This window comes from Anopheles bellator, chromosome 2 (genome assembly GCF_943735745.2).
Source record: "Anopheles bellator chromosome 2, idAnoBellAS_SP24_06.2, whole genome shotgun sequence".
NCBI classification, from domain to species: Eukaryota; Metazoa; Arthropoda; class Insecta; order Diptera; family Culicidae; genus Anopheles; species Anopheles bellator.
The window spans coordinates 50,573,765-50,587,699 of NC_071286.1; the positions used below are offsets into that span (position 1 = coordinate 50,573,765).

Sequence of the window (13,935 nt, forward strand, 5' to 3'; positions counted from 1 at the left end):
CAATTCTGGAAAATGTAACGACACTGAAGAGTCCTCATTCGACCTCCACGTCGTTGAGGCACCTTTGGCACAGATCTCGCAACCTAACCTTACGGGGTAATGCAACCTCTGCAGTTGCTTAGGGAGACAATGGAAAAAGCAAAAATCCCACACGAAAGGAGGGCAGCGGAGGTAGTGTTACGTCTTAGGAATTGTTAATTTTGAACAAACGGGCCAACAACAGTTGTACGAAAACTACTGCTGTCTAAATTGGGCAGTTGCAATATACAACCTTGTCCGATGGAGATGGCATAGAAAAGCAGCACAGCGATTATTAAAAGATGAGGCTTTGGTAGGCCACGCCACTTGTAAAATACACTACCTCCTGCACCTCTCGTGGCTGTGCTGGAGAGGTTTGGGCCGCTGCCGCTGCTGTCCACAAACCCGTTCCAGGACGAAATTATTGTACTAAATAGCAAAGTAGACGTCACGAAGGACGGGTCGCCGATCGTGACCGGCCAAAGAAGAAACCACACATGATGTCGCGTGTTGGAAGCGTGATCACAGACATTAGTTAAGTTCAGGTCAGATAGTTGAGTAGTAGATAAGTTAACACATAGTAAAGCCATGTTAAGTAGTTAAGTCATAATTTCGATCCTTGGCTGAAACATTACAAACACGTTTCAAGTTGCTCTTTCACTGCAGTAAATATTGTTCGTTTTTCTTAATAAAGTAATGATATCAAGGGTGCCCGGCAATATTTATTGATAACATCTGTTGAACATAGAATGAAACATTTTTATTGAACATCTGATCTGGTTCATGGCGTTCACTATTATAATTATCACGATGAACCTATTATAAAGTGCACATATGAACCGTACTATTTAACATTGATAGGACTGTTTGCATTCGTTGTTTTATTGTATGTATGTGCAAGAGATCGATATCGTTTGACTTAAAGCGTTATCAACGATCTATGTCATGAAAGTATATATTTTGAGAGAAAGTAATATTTCATCTGTTCAATTACTGGCCGCCAGAGGACGGCCCAGTTGGTGGTAGGTTGGCGCTTAACCGTTTCCGCTGTACCGATTGTGTCGAAGGTGTGGGTGGTTTTCCGGCCTGGTCGATTAAAAAATAATTAAGCGATATTTTTCTACCTTCTACTGTACGACTTATCACACTTACCCTAGCTAAATGCGGCGTGCTGGCAGAAACTGGTCGCTGCGGCGCTGGCACACCGGTAGGCCCATTGCCGAGAGTTTGGGTGGCGACTGGTCGTTGAATTTCTCGATCTATCGCTTCGGCACTATTCGTGCGTGAGGACGAGCCTGCGCGGCGAAACATTCCCGACAGTTTTCCTTTAAGGTTAGTTTTACTGGATCGGATATCCCCTGCTATGCTTAGATCAGAGTCCGATCCTTGATGCTATTGAAAAGGTAGTATAAGACGGATTTCAGTTTGCCGACATCCAATTGTTACAACAGTAGTTTTGCGTACCGAGTAATCACTTTCTGTTCCTTTGTTTCTAGTTAGGCTTAAGCTCCTTAGCGTACCCATTATGCCACGTTTCTTCTTTCGCATACGTGGCATATCGCTCTGGGTCGAACCGGTCGATAGGCGCGAATCGAGACTGGACTCCCGACGCATCATTCCGTAGTCGGAATCAATCGACTGTAGCGATGACATGCTATCGTCGCCTTCTTTCCATATCAGCTGCTACGTTGGTGAAGAGTACATTATTATAATTGAGCCTATTCGTAGTTTCCTTGAATCTTACCCCTTGTTGTTCCGCTTGCATCGATTGGTCCAACGAGAGGCTCTTTCTATAAAGACTGCCACCATTTCTATTCACTCTGGTCACTGGCCTGGCGTCATGAATAGTGTCGTTTTCTTGCGAGGCGGCACTGTTAAATGAAATCGATTTGATTATCCCGATGTTTCAACCGTTTGCGCAACATGGCGGTGGAACCGGAGATGGTCCCGATTGAAACCTACCGGCGCATTCCTCCTCCCCGTCGTGCCCGTTCTCTGTCTTTTTCCTCATCACACATTCTCTGATATCGTCTCAGATCTTCCGACGCTTCTGCCAGTCTTGCTAATACTGTAGTAATCGACTGTTGTGGATGAGAAACCCCGGGCCCTGGTGAAGGACTTTTATGGCGCATAGGTGGTGTTGGAATGGGGCTATTAGCGGTAACGGTCTGTGAGAAGAAAAACCAATTCCAAATGTTAGCGACAGCTTAGATAAATAATGAGTGGATAGAATAAAATATACAAGATACAATTTCTGTAGTAGGCTACAATTACACTACCTTTCCAGTAGGTGTGGTAATGGAATCTTTGGGCACAGACTTTTGCACTTCTGGAGTTAACTGTACTAGCTCATCCACGGTTTGCAGAAGTGTTGCCACTCGGCGGTCACCTTCCGCCTCTATTCGGCGACGAGTCGCATTCTCGCGCTCTTTTTCATAGCGATCCCTATCACGGCGTAGCTTTTCGTTGGCTGTACGCAGTTTTGCGTGTGCATCACGCAACTCCAGCAGATCGCTCTGAAGTTCGGTAACTTTTCTTCTACCTTCGTCGATCTCTTCTTCGGTTGTCTTTTTTATTTGGTCTACTTTGCGCTTCGATTCGAGTTTTTCTTTGTCGCGTTCTCGTTCCACTTCGAACAGCGTTTGACGTAGATCACGGGCCAGAGTTGAAGTCTCCTGGACAAGCCTTTGCAGCTCTTCTCGTTCCTTTTGCCAGGACAGTTCCAGTCTCGTTTTGGTGCCGGGCACTTTGGATTTACCGCTGCCCATTATTTTTTCCTCCTCCAGCTCGTTGATCTTCGACTGCATTTCCGATATCTTAATTTCCGATGCACTCAATTCCGACACGAGCTCAGTTCGGACTTTGCTCGCTTCGAGGCGTGCTTCGCTTAGTTCATCTTCAAGGCAACCGATTTGCTGCTCCAGAGCCACTATCTTCGTCTTGTCGTCGTCGTCGCTGCTACTCGTGACCGAAGCAAGACTTCGACGATTGGCCTTCATATCACCAATTTGTTTCTGGGCTGCCTCAACAAGCTGCTTGAAAGTATCACGATCGCGTTTGAACCGTTCACACTGTCTTTGCATTGCTGTGAGCTCATTGTGAAGATTGGTCACTTGCTGCTCGTAGCGCAATCGCGTGGCCGCCACTTCCGATTTTACATTTACCTCGGATGCTTCGAGTCTGTAATAATAATAGTTTGACGGGTGAAAGCGTATTAGGAAACGTATTCGATTGCTAATGCACGTGACGTACTTTACATATAAATTCTTCAATTCCTGCTCCAACTGAGCATTATGCTCGCTGAGCGTCCGCTGTGTTTTGTTAATACGTTCATAGTCATCCAACTTACCGCGCAGGTCCTCGTTCTGGAAAAGTAAAATAACTATTTAAGCTTGAAGCAGAACCATTTAGGAACAACCGCCATCCACCACGTGATCCGATCTTACGTCTTTTTTCAGCTGATTTACTTGGTATGCGTTCATTTCCTTCTCCTTATTCAATTTTTCAAATTCATGTTGCTTATCTTCTAGCGACGTTTTGATCCTACTTTTTTCCAGTTCAATGCTAGCGTAGCGGTTTTCGGCATTCGTCTCAACCGTTGCGAGCTTTTTCTGAGCTTCTACGAGCTTGCGGCTCAAATTGGTATTTTCTTTCACCAGCCTAGTTTCGATGGCTTCCGATTGAATTAGTTTTTCTCTAAGCTTTTGTGCTTCTTGTGTTTTCTCACGTTCGGAAGCCAGCTGCGCTCGCAAAACCAGGTGGTCCTCTTCCATTGTTTCGTGTTTTTGTAGTAGCTCATCAAATCTTTTACTCTGCTGATGGATCTCAGCTGTCAAATCTATTCAAAAAGAATAATAATTGTAGTGGTTTTTGGGAGAATACAAGCAAAATTGTACTAATAAAACCCCATACTGATCACACGCATTTTTACGATCACAGAATAAACGATTCTCTATTGATCTCACTTACCTTCGTTTTGTTTTTTGAGCTCCTGCAGAATTTTGGACGACGCACTGTCCTCTTCGCCGACACTGGATTTACTCTTCAGTGTAACAATTTCTCTTTCCATGCTTTCCTTAATGAGGTCTGCATTTTTCTTAGACAGCTGCAACTCTTTTTCAATGTCAGCAATTCGACTCTCCAATTTCGTCTTCTCTTTCCGGAGCTTCTCCAGATCTTTCTCAGTTGTCGCATGCTTATCCTTCTCGGCTTTCAGTTGTATATCTAACAGTGATTTGCTTGCTTCGGTAGTTCGCATCTAAGGAGAAGCAGAATTAGTTGTCGCATGCAAAACATATTGTTAATTAACAATATATCAATTCTGCTGTACATACACTGCTGTTGATCTTGCTGATTTTATCTTCCAACATTTTGATCTTTTCATTTTGTTTTCTGTTTTCATCTTCCAATTTTTCCACATTTCGCTGAGCGTCGTTAAGTTTGACCGCGTGATTTTCAATCGTTTCCTTTTTCAATACGCCTAAAAGGAAATGAAACCGTGCAACTGTATAACCCGATTGGAAAGAACCGTCAACCGACAGTACTTATTTCTTTTTCCAATAGCTCTCGTTGCAGTTTTGTCTCCGACAATTCGTCTGCAAGTGTTCGCTTGTCTTTCTCTAAGGCAGAGATATTCATGGCTCCCGTTTTGGCAACTAAGGCTCGCAAGTCGTCGATTTCTGTTTCGCATTCTTCGACCATTTTCTGAAAGGTGCTCAATGATAATTAGAATATTTAATATTAATATTAGAATATTTGTTCTATTGATAAAATGCCAGTCAAACTTTACCTTCATTTGCAGTTTGGTATGCATATCTGTAGGGTTTTTGGGTGTGCGCGCAGGAAGCTGATTTGTCGTTTCTTGCACGATGCGGCGCAGCCGAGTGTCCAGTGATTGGTTTTCCTTTTGTAGCTGCTCAATGGTATCATTTAATTTTTTTGTGTCTGCCGCTGTTGTGGTGGCTGGTTTGCGAGAAACCTGAAGCTGCAGCGCCTTAATTTCCGACTGATACTTTTCGTTATCTTGCTCAAGGCTTTGAGTTTTAGCTCGCAAAACAGTGGCCTCATGTTCGACAACCTGAAATTGCCGTTTCAAATCCTGTGCTTGCTGTTCCGTGAGCGCATCGAGAGATCTGCAAAAAAAGTCCGAAAATAAACGATTTTAATTTCAATGTGTTCCATTGTGTCATCAACCTTTGGTGCGTACTTTGACTTTGATAACAGTTTGCCACCTTTGGATTTTACGAGTGCCATTTCCGCTTGCAGTCGCTCAAATTCTCGGTCTTTTTCGATTAACTTCTTGCGTAACTCACTAATCTCATCCTCCATGACGGTGATTTTTTTGTCCTGCAGTGGATCCTTCACGCCCGACGATGTCTTGCTGCCCGTTAGCGATGGAAGTTTTCGGCCCAGTTCTTTCGTTTTGGATGCCAAGCTTTCTTGAAGGTCCTTGATTTGCTCGCGACCTTGCTTGTTCTCAATCTCGAGCTCTTCAATTTTACGCCGAAATACGGCCATTTCCTGTTCATTCAACTCTAACTGGAGGCGCATCTCGGCGGGATCTTCCTCATCGGAGATTCCCTCATCTTTCTCCACTGGTGTTTCCGAGCTTGATCTGGATATTGGGGCAGGGCTTAGCTTTCGGGCCTTAGAGAAAATGCTACTCTTGGCTATAGTGATATGGGGAATAGAAAGCACATGAGCATTGAGTGAACGTTTGTGAAGTTACATTCTCATATGCAATCTCTGTTCCTCCAGTAGAAGCAACTTAGCTTTAATCTCACAATAGATAGTAGAAATTTGGGTTAATGTGGGTTGGTTCTGATCCAAGTTTGTGTGAAGTAAACAGTGTGGAAACTCTGTTAGTCTTATTAGTTATTGCTATTTTAGGTAGAGGAGGATTATTACTTTTTGCCTTTGATGCCATTTTCTTGAGCTGCATAACTAGAGAATCGTTCTCGTCTTCGACACGAGAAGACTTACGCCGCAGGTTCTCTGACTCCTCTTCGGCGTACTTGAGTTGCTCCCGTAGGTCGGCTTCTCGCTCTAGTGAGTCTTGCAGATCTCTTAGCAGCTGAGCCGGATCTTCCTGCGATCCGCCACGCGTAAGCGATGCTCGCGAGATTTTGCTGTCTGCCGATGTCGATTTCCCAATATTTCCGAGGGTTGGCGTTTTTTTCGTTGGTGTGGACGGGCTGGATGCTGGTCCGGCCGCTTCTAGTTCCGCTTGCAGTCGACGTGCCACTTCGTTCGACACTTTCAATTCATCTTCCAGCTGCTTTATTTTGGATGTCAAATCGCCACCCGCTCCTAAGGCCACGTTTTCAGCATCAAGTTGTTCGATCCGCCGTTCAGACTTTTTCAACTTGAACGAAAGTATCCGGCAGTTCTTTGTGGTCTGGTCGAGCTCCTTCTTCAACGAAGCGTACTCATCTGCCTGCTCCTCACGGAAGTTGTCGTGCATCTCTTCGATTTCTGTTTCCATGTTGCGCAGCTCGCGTTTGATTTCTTCGTTTTCGTCCATAAGCTCCTCGCAGAGAGTTTCGGCTTGGTCCAACTTTTGTCTTAGCTGCTCCTCAACACTTCGGCTGCCCCGAGCATTCAAATCTGCCGACATTTCCTTCAGCTTCGATGTGAGGAACTTCTTCTCGTCCTGCAGATCATCAATCGCCTGTTTTTGCTCGTTGACCTTCTGCTGCAGTTTGAGAGCTTCCGAAGCAGCCGTCTTATTTGAAACGGTATCGATCGATGCCAAGCGTCGCAACAGAATATCACTCTTGTCGCGCTCAGCACGTTCGGCTCTGGCTTTAACCGTGTCTAGTTCTCGCTTCAGACTTTCGATCTCTTCTTGCAGCTCTGTAGTATCGATATGATCCACGATGGTCGCCTCGGTAGCTTCGGTCGTTTCGGTTGTAGTCGAATGCACATCGTCATCAAGTTTCGCTTTTTTGTCTTTGATTGATATTAGGAATTTTACTTCGTCACTGCTAGAAGCAGGAACCTGCGGCTCGATGTGTAGGGATTTAACATTCTTTGGTTGAATAGAAGTGATGGATGGACTTGACATCGTGAGGTTTGGTTTAGTTATCGACTTTGACGATAAGGTAGCGGAATCTTCAGCACGTTTTCGACGGATAACGGTTTTCGTTTTCCCAATTCCGTCGTCACCGGAGGCGATAGTTTTGTCTTTTGTGGCTACGCTGGTTGTGCTGGGCTGGGCTGGGCTAGGTGCTGCCGACACTGCTGTTAATTTTTGCTTGAGACTGGAGACCTTCGAGGTACCTGCGGGTGTGGCGGATGTGTTGACACTGGAATCCGGCGTGTCTGGAATGGGTCTACGCCGCCTTCGCTCTACTTTTTCGATAGGTGTTGCTTCCGTTTCCGCCATCGATGGCTTAAGTACCATTTTTGCGGATACCACAGAATCTTCATCTCTGAAATTAAAGTCATATACATATAAATACATACTCAATTTACAGTAAGTTTTCCTATGGCTCCTGTCCCTACTTCAATGTTTGACTCACTTGTCATATTTAGGTGGGATGGATCTCTCTTTGCTTGTGTCTCGTTCTACACTTCCCTGCCGCTTGATGAGGTTCAGCTTGCGAACACGTTCCGCAAGTGAGTCACTTTTCTCGATCACAATGTCCGTTACAGTGTCCTCACGCTTCTGTAGCTCCACTTTTTCTGCATCCTTCTTGATACTGTCCACCTTCAGAATCGGCGGCAATGGTGGCCTTTTGATAGTGACCGTCGTTGTGTTGGATTCCTCTAACTACATTAGTACAAGAAAAGGCAAGTATGTGAACAAGTTTAAAATCTACCCACCACGATGCAGACAATGTACGGTCACTTACGTTATCGAATGTGGTTGTGTGTCGTCGCCTGGGCAGTGGTAAGTTTACCGTAAAATCTGCCTTAACGTTCTGTAGGATGTTATCCAGGTCCGGGGTCGAGGCCCACGACGCTGGACGTTGGTGGAACGATTGCAAGGCATTGGAGCTACCGCCATTATTACTACTAGGACTGAAAAGGTTCTGGGTTGACGTCCAGCTTCGCACTGGTTTGTCGAGTGTGTTGCTACTTCCACTGTCGCGATTCCTTAACGAGTGATCCAACAGAAATGAGTTGATTTGGATTGGTCTTGCAATCGCCACAAATAACCTACCGCGACTGGGTTGAGCCTGGCAGAACCGGCGTTGAGGCTGTTATATCGTCTCCGTTTCGTTTATTTCCGTGCTCTTTGTAATCCCGAAAGCATCGTTTACAGCGTGTAGGCCAGCGGACTTGTGGGTGAAATCCGAGTGGGCAAAGCTGATCCCCCTTCGCGCTTGGAAAAAGGTGCGACATGACGTCACAATTGTTCCAACTGGATATGACGAAAGGAAAGGCTTTTAGGAAAGGCTGTTTAAATCATTCAAACAAAAATATTTCGTTCGATGGAGATGAGTGAACAAAACTAGAACCATTGAGATTGATTACAAACATATCCTAAGCGTCAGTTATAAATACTCCCCGATGTCGCACCCACGTGTTTCGACGAGACCTTGCGTAGGAAATTGTGCCCTATTTTTAAAAAGCAAACTACATGTGCCACCCATGTGTCCGATTCCGCCGTTTAATATACTCTTCTCCATGACCACTTGACAGTAATTCCACAGATACTACCAATACTATTGTTGCTTCCTTTTTCTTATCCGGTTACAACCGCCGGACGGTCTTGGCCTGCACCAGAGACAATGTTAATCTCTGCTGCTTTCTATAATATTGTGCTTTGGGCGTTGGAATTATTGAATTTTTCATCATTCAATTTCTAATTCGTTTAATAACATATGTTTAAGCAAGTATTTGGAGGAGAGAAGGATATTTATTGAGATTCACGCAATATCGCAACAAATGCTAGGTTTTTCACACCAGCTTACTTCAGCATCTACCATGCGTCTCCATTATGCAAATATTTCCGAACTTTATTCAATATGTAATATTTTATTTATGGCCGTCTTCATGTAAAAGTTCATAAAACGCTAGGTATCGATGGTACAACACGTTTTCGTTTCCGGGAGTCGGTCTTGGTCAACTTTTTACGTACGGAATGTTACCGGTTAGCTGTGTACCCGATGAACAGGAAAATATACATTTAGGACAAACACCTCACTGTCTGATGAAGTTATCATTCAATCTGGTGTCTCGCAAGTCAGTAAGCTCGGCCCTGTACTGTTGTTAGTATTTATCAATGACCAATGTCTTTAGATTTTTCTACTGATTCTTACGTATGACGATGACGATGTGCATTGGTAGGCAAATGCAGTGTAACCTCGTTTACCAAATCATATTCCCGTTACTCTGTGCCTACTTTGAGTGCTTTTTTACTGCAAGATTCAATTAAAATCCAAGACCAGAAAGCAGGAAGTCGTTATAGAATAGACGTCAGGCTAAATTACGAATTAGATGACTGAATATTGAATTGGTAACTTAAGTAATTAGATCATTCATGAATTGAGTAATAAATATTGTCGCTGGAGTAATGATAAAAAAAATCTGTTCAGTGTGTTCAATGTTCAAAAGAGATGCACTTTGTGGAATAAAAACGAAAAAAGTGAATATGTTCATGATAAGAATAGATGCACTGATTACAACGAAATCTAAGATTTTATTACACGTTAGACTGTACAGTTCGTTGACCACTTCTCAAGCCTTACGAGTAACGATCCTTCAAACTGGGAGAGCACGCCCATTGCATTAAAATAGCACCTAAAAGAAGCCCCAGCGATAAGCCAAAGACAATGAAAAGCAAAAAGGTTCATCGGTTGGGCATCATTCTGGCATGCATCCATCTTGAGACAAACGTGACAGTATTTGATCTGTCGTGACGTAAATAAGAAGCTATGGTTTTCAAATCCTTCTATAAACAAGGCATACTTGATTTGCGAGGATATCGGCGAATTGTGTGTCATCGGTTTTGCATAATATAAGCGTTAGTTTGCCATGTTTGCTCATTTTGTCTGGACAAACTATCTTCCTTAAAAAGTAGCTGTTTATTTTCAATGGACTCTTAAATACAAGACGGAGTTGGTCTGTCAGGAATAAATCGTTAAATTGTTAGGATTTATATTTGCTGTTCATTTCTACTTACCACTCAATGTCAGCACATGAAGAATATTTGAAAACGACGATAAGAATAACGGGAATATAAACTAAAACAAATCACGTCTTCTCCGGTTTCACCTACTTGAAATAACTCAGGTTACTGTCTTTTCCGCGTTCCAAACTTGTTACTGTGCAAGAGAAAAGAGAGAACATGACTAGCTATCGACAAACTTAAATCCAATTGCCAAATTCGTTCAACCACATGAGCTCACTCCATTTTTCAAAACATTGTTCTATTTCGTATGTACAGCATTTATAAACATGTTAAATTTCGAACAACAAAATGTTTGTTTGGAAGCTTTAAGCACGTATTCAAAGGATTCAAAGGACATTCGCTGCACGTAGGATATGAACAAGTTATGCTTTGTATGGCACACTTCTCTTATCTCTCAAATGCCTACCGAGATAATTTCTACAATAAATGACCGATCAGGTCAATGAAGACGTAAACGAACTTTAATTTGTACCATACGCTATGTCATTTCGTGGATTTTTCGTACATCAGTGTGCATACTAGTGATTAGATCGCACACTAAGTGGCGTTGAGAAGAACATTTAACGTGCATTGTTACTCGCTGTACTCCTAGTACAATTTAGTAGTCAGTTCACGACGCCTGTCTGAGTTGCGTAATAAAAATACGGAGAGCAGTCAGTGTTACTGAATACACTGCTAATAGCTATTGCTCCTGTTACTATTGCTCGTACTCTTTTCATGGATGATGGTATGCTATGGTTTAAAAATAACTTCCACTAAATCTCTCTCTCTCTCTTGCTTTCTCTCTATTTCTCTTCTTCTTTGTCTCTTTCTGTCTCACATTATTTAGATGGTTTTCCTTTTCGTACAGCTTCTCTCTCGTGGTTCATTTTTCTTGATCGCCAACAAATATCGTGCATAATCGGGCAACGGCCACTTTCACTGGTGGTAGTGTAGGCAACAAGTAAACCCCACACTAAGCTGTCGAAGATCTTTTCGTCTAAAAATTCACTTTTCCCAACTTAATCTTCCCACAGAGAAGCGACGTTCACGATGGATGGAAGTAGTTATGACACGTTTAGCATAGCTGCACATAATTCCGATGATGAATATCTGGAATTTTTATCACCTTTATAAATATAGCTCCAGCTTTTCTCTCTCTCTGGCACAAACACACACTATTTGTTCAACTGTGCAGGCGGACGGTGAAAGAATGGCTTTCGTAGTATTCTGGCAGCACGCATCTCAGTACTACACTCACTAAACTGCAATTACGTTTTTCTTCGATCGCAACACGGCTGCGTATCCGCTTACTAGCTTTTCGACAAGAATATTATTCTAAGTGAAGCGATATTAGATTTCTCTTTGCCGTGCGCAGCAAGATCTTAATGGTTGGCAAAAATAAACTAAGCTCCCACTGTCTCGTTTAGTCACGATGTGCGCTTTTCACTTTTCAGCAAGAACAAACAGCAAATGAGCATGAACGCAACGATTCACAACCGTTAAATAAATAATTCACAACGAGCACTCATGATTTCATTTCTTTCCGGGATCGAGTTTCATCGTCACTTCTATCGTACAGCGTAGTGTCGAATTTCTAAGCTACCATGGCTATCTTGGTGGAGCAACAAGTATTCGGTGAGAGGAACTGCTCAAATCGGACGGAAGGTTAGGAAGTAAAGCGTGGTCTAGGTGTCGTACGGCTTGCCCTAGGTGCAACAGATTCTCAACTAAATTTAAGTGCGATGGACACCGCCAACCAAACCACGGCTCAGAGGATATGTTCTGCCGATAGCGCCAGTACGCATGCTCGAACGGACCATTTTTGAAAGATCTCGAATTACACTTTCGTAAAGAGTCAACATGATTTAAATTCACTGTACGTTACGGTTTTGAGTGACATAATTGTAAAAGTATGATCTTTAAATTAGTCTATTTATAATAAGCATTTTAAAAGTTTTTTAAAGGATTTTCTGTATTTGCTTGGCAAGAATTTTTTTATAAAACACGTAACGATAATAAATGCACTGTTGGCTCCGCTTATTCAGCTACTTTTGCCCTTGGCACGTTGATTTCTTTTGAGTTTTCAGAATGTATTTGGATTGGTATTTCTCATCGCGCGGTTCACCTTTGATTCTGAAGGGCGCTCGAGTTTTTCACAGATGAATTTTCCTACGTTGACCAGCCTCGCCAGATCGATTCCAGTGTCGATGCCTAGCCCGTGAAGCATGTACACCACATCTTCTGTGGCTGCATTTCCCGATGCACCACGTGCGTACGGACATCCACCTAATCCTGAGACCGACGCATCCACCACGGCAATTCCGAAATTCAAAGATGTCAGTATGTTCGGTAATGCCTGTCCGTACGTATCGTGGCAATGGACAGCAAGCATATTGACTGGAGCAATCTTTGTCACCTCGCGTAACATCTCCGAGAAAGAGCCCGGTGTACCAACGCCGATCGTATCACCAAGTGATATCTCATAGCACCCCATCTCGAGTAATTTATCTACAACGCGAACCACTGCGGATGGCTTTATTTTACCTTCATATGGACAACCTGTAGACGAAAAATGCGAGCAAACATTTAAATTTGAAATATCTGTTTAAGAGTGTTGGCAATGTTAGCTTACCAACAACCGTTGAGACATAGCCCCGAACCTTAACATTTCTCTTTTTTGCCGCATCCATAACATCTTGAAATCGGGAGATGCTTTCTTCGACCGAACAGTTAACGTTCTTTTGAGAAAAGCTCTCGGAAGCCGCCCCGAAAACAGCCACTTCTTCAGCGCCAGCTGAAACCTGTAGAGCACGTAAAATATTTGTTTACATCACAATACTCAATAGGAACACATCTAGGAAACCTACCGCCGCCTGAAAGCCTTTTATATTGGGAGTTAGTACGGGATATGAAATGCCTGGCCACTTGTTGATTCCTGTCAGAACATCCGTGTTATCACCCATCTGTGGTACCCATTTGGCACTCACGAAGCTCGTAGCCTCGATTGTACGAAGTCCGGTTTCCGATAGTTTATTAATCAAATCAATTTTTACCGAAGCTGGTAGAATCTTTGGCTCATTCTGTAGTCCATCGCGTGGACCAACTTCAACAATACGTACCGAAACAGGTTGCGATATACTCTACGGCGTGGTGATGTAAGGAATGATAACGAAAGTTAATGTTACAAGTATAACTTTTTTTTAACCACAGCACCTACCGTCGTGTACATCCGCTGTTTAGCTAGAAGAGGCAAACACCTTATCTTTAGGAACATTTTAAAATAGAAAATGCGAAATTATTGGAACGTAAAATAAAATGCTAATGAAAAACAACAATAACAAATGGTGTTCGATTGACGTTTCCCGAACGACAAAGAAAGCCGAATGTCAAAAAAGCTCATTTTTTGACATTTGCTATAAAGTTAGGTTGAGAATTAAAGCTCATTCAAAATATTCAAAATAAATTATAGCAAAAATACCAGTAAAAACACACATTTAACTCTTTAATGAATATTTGTTCATATTTATTTACTTACTGTTCCGATCCTGCGGTCGAGCACATTGGCCCGCCAACTCGTTAAATTCAGGTATTTTTATATGAAAGATAAAATAGAAAAGGGCGTTTCTTCCTGATGTTGATTCTTCTAATAATAAGATCAAGATTACATTTGCTTTTATTTTGATTCATCTTATCCACTAGAGTATAGTTTGGCAGTACATACAATCTTACAGCTATGTAGAAATTCGAATATGTTTCTAAAATGTTTAGGCGAACGAAAGTGGAATACTGGTTTT

At 42.7% G+C, this 13,935-nt stretch overlaps 2 protein-coding genes across 4 annotated transcripts; both read right to left on the reverse strand.

The window, feature by feature from the left end:
* Positions 1-730: 730 nt before the first annotated feature.
* On the reverse strand, positions 731-11,415 carry LOC131211792 (uncharacterized). Of its 3 annotated transcripts, none has more exons than XM_058205412.1 (19): positions 11,268-11,415; positions 10,151-10,292; positions 8,186-8,386; positions 7,875-8,118; positions 7,542-7,792; positions 5,926-7,451; positions 5,225-5,687; positions 4,808-5,150; positions 4,563-4,722; positions 4,353-4,498; positions 3,988-4,276; positions 3,465-3,856; positions 3,271-3,383; positions 2,298-3,198; positions 1,981-2,186; positions 1,763-1,889; positions 1,483-1,698; positions 1,171-1,410; positions 731-1,104 (listed from the first exon to the last, which is right to left on the reverse strand). In XM_058205412.1, the coding sequence occupies exons 3-19, from the start codon at positions 8,365-8,367 to the stop codon at positions 1,009-1,011; spliced, it is 5,895 nt and encodes a 1,964-aa protein (XP_058061395.1). In that variant the 5' UTR covers positions 8,368-8,386; positions 10,151-10,292; positions 11,268-11,415; the 3' UTR covers positions 731-1,008. The 3 variants fall into 3 exon arrangements, with proteins under 3 accessions (XP_058061395.1, XP_058061394.1, XP_058061393.1); XM_058205411.1 differs by having other exon boundaries at positions 1,483-1,701; XM_058205410.1 differs by having other exon boundaries at positions 731-1,410; positions 1,483-1,701.
* A 693-nt stretch (positions 11,416-12,108) lies between these two features.
* On the reverse strand, positions 12,109-13,472 carry LOC131209693 (hydroxymethylglutaryl-CoA lyase, mitochondrial). The gene is made up of 4 exons (XM_058202816.1): positions 13,359-13,472; positions 13,009-13,281; positions 12,774-12,942; positions 12,109-12,700 (listed from the first exon to the last, which is right to left on the reverse strand). The coding sequence occupies exons 1-4, from the start codon at positions 13,413-13,415 to the stop codon at positions 12,225-12,227; spliced, it is 975 nt and encodes a 324-aa protein (XP_058058799.1). The 5' UTR covers positions 13,416-13,472; the 3' UTR covers positions 12,109-12,224.
* Positions 13,473-13,935: the final 463 nt, after the last annotated feature.

Excerpts from the sequence above, each read along its gene's own strand:
- LOC131209693 (XM_058202816.1), bottom strand. The coding sequence starts at position 13,415 with ATGTTCCTAAAGATAAGGTGTTTGCCTCTTCTAGCTAAACAGCGGATG. Across the intron at positions 13,282-13,358 it reads AACAGCGGATGTACACGACG|AGTATATCGCAACCTGTTTC; the intron begins GTAGGTGCTGTG and ends ACCACGCCGTAG. Across the intron at positions 12,943-13,008 it reads TAAAAGGCTTTCAGGCGGCG|GTTTCAGCTGGCGCTGAAGA; the intron begins GTAGGTTTCCTA and ends CGTGCTCTACAG.
- LOC131211792 (XM_058205410.1), bottom strand. The coding sequence starts at position 8,367 with ATGTCGCACCTTTTTCCAAGCGCGAAGGGGGATCAGCTTTGCCCACTC. Across the intron at positions 8,119-8,185 it reads CCAGGCTCAACCCAGTCGCG|GAATCGCGACAGTGGAAGTA; the intron begins GTAGGTTATTTG and ends TCACTCGTTAAG. Across the intron at positions 2,187-2,297 it reads TTACCACACCTACTGGAAAG|ACCGTTACCGCTAATAGCCC; the intron begins GTAGTGTAATTG and ends TTCTTCTCACAG.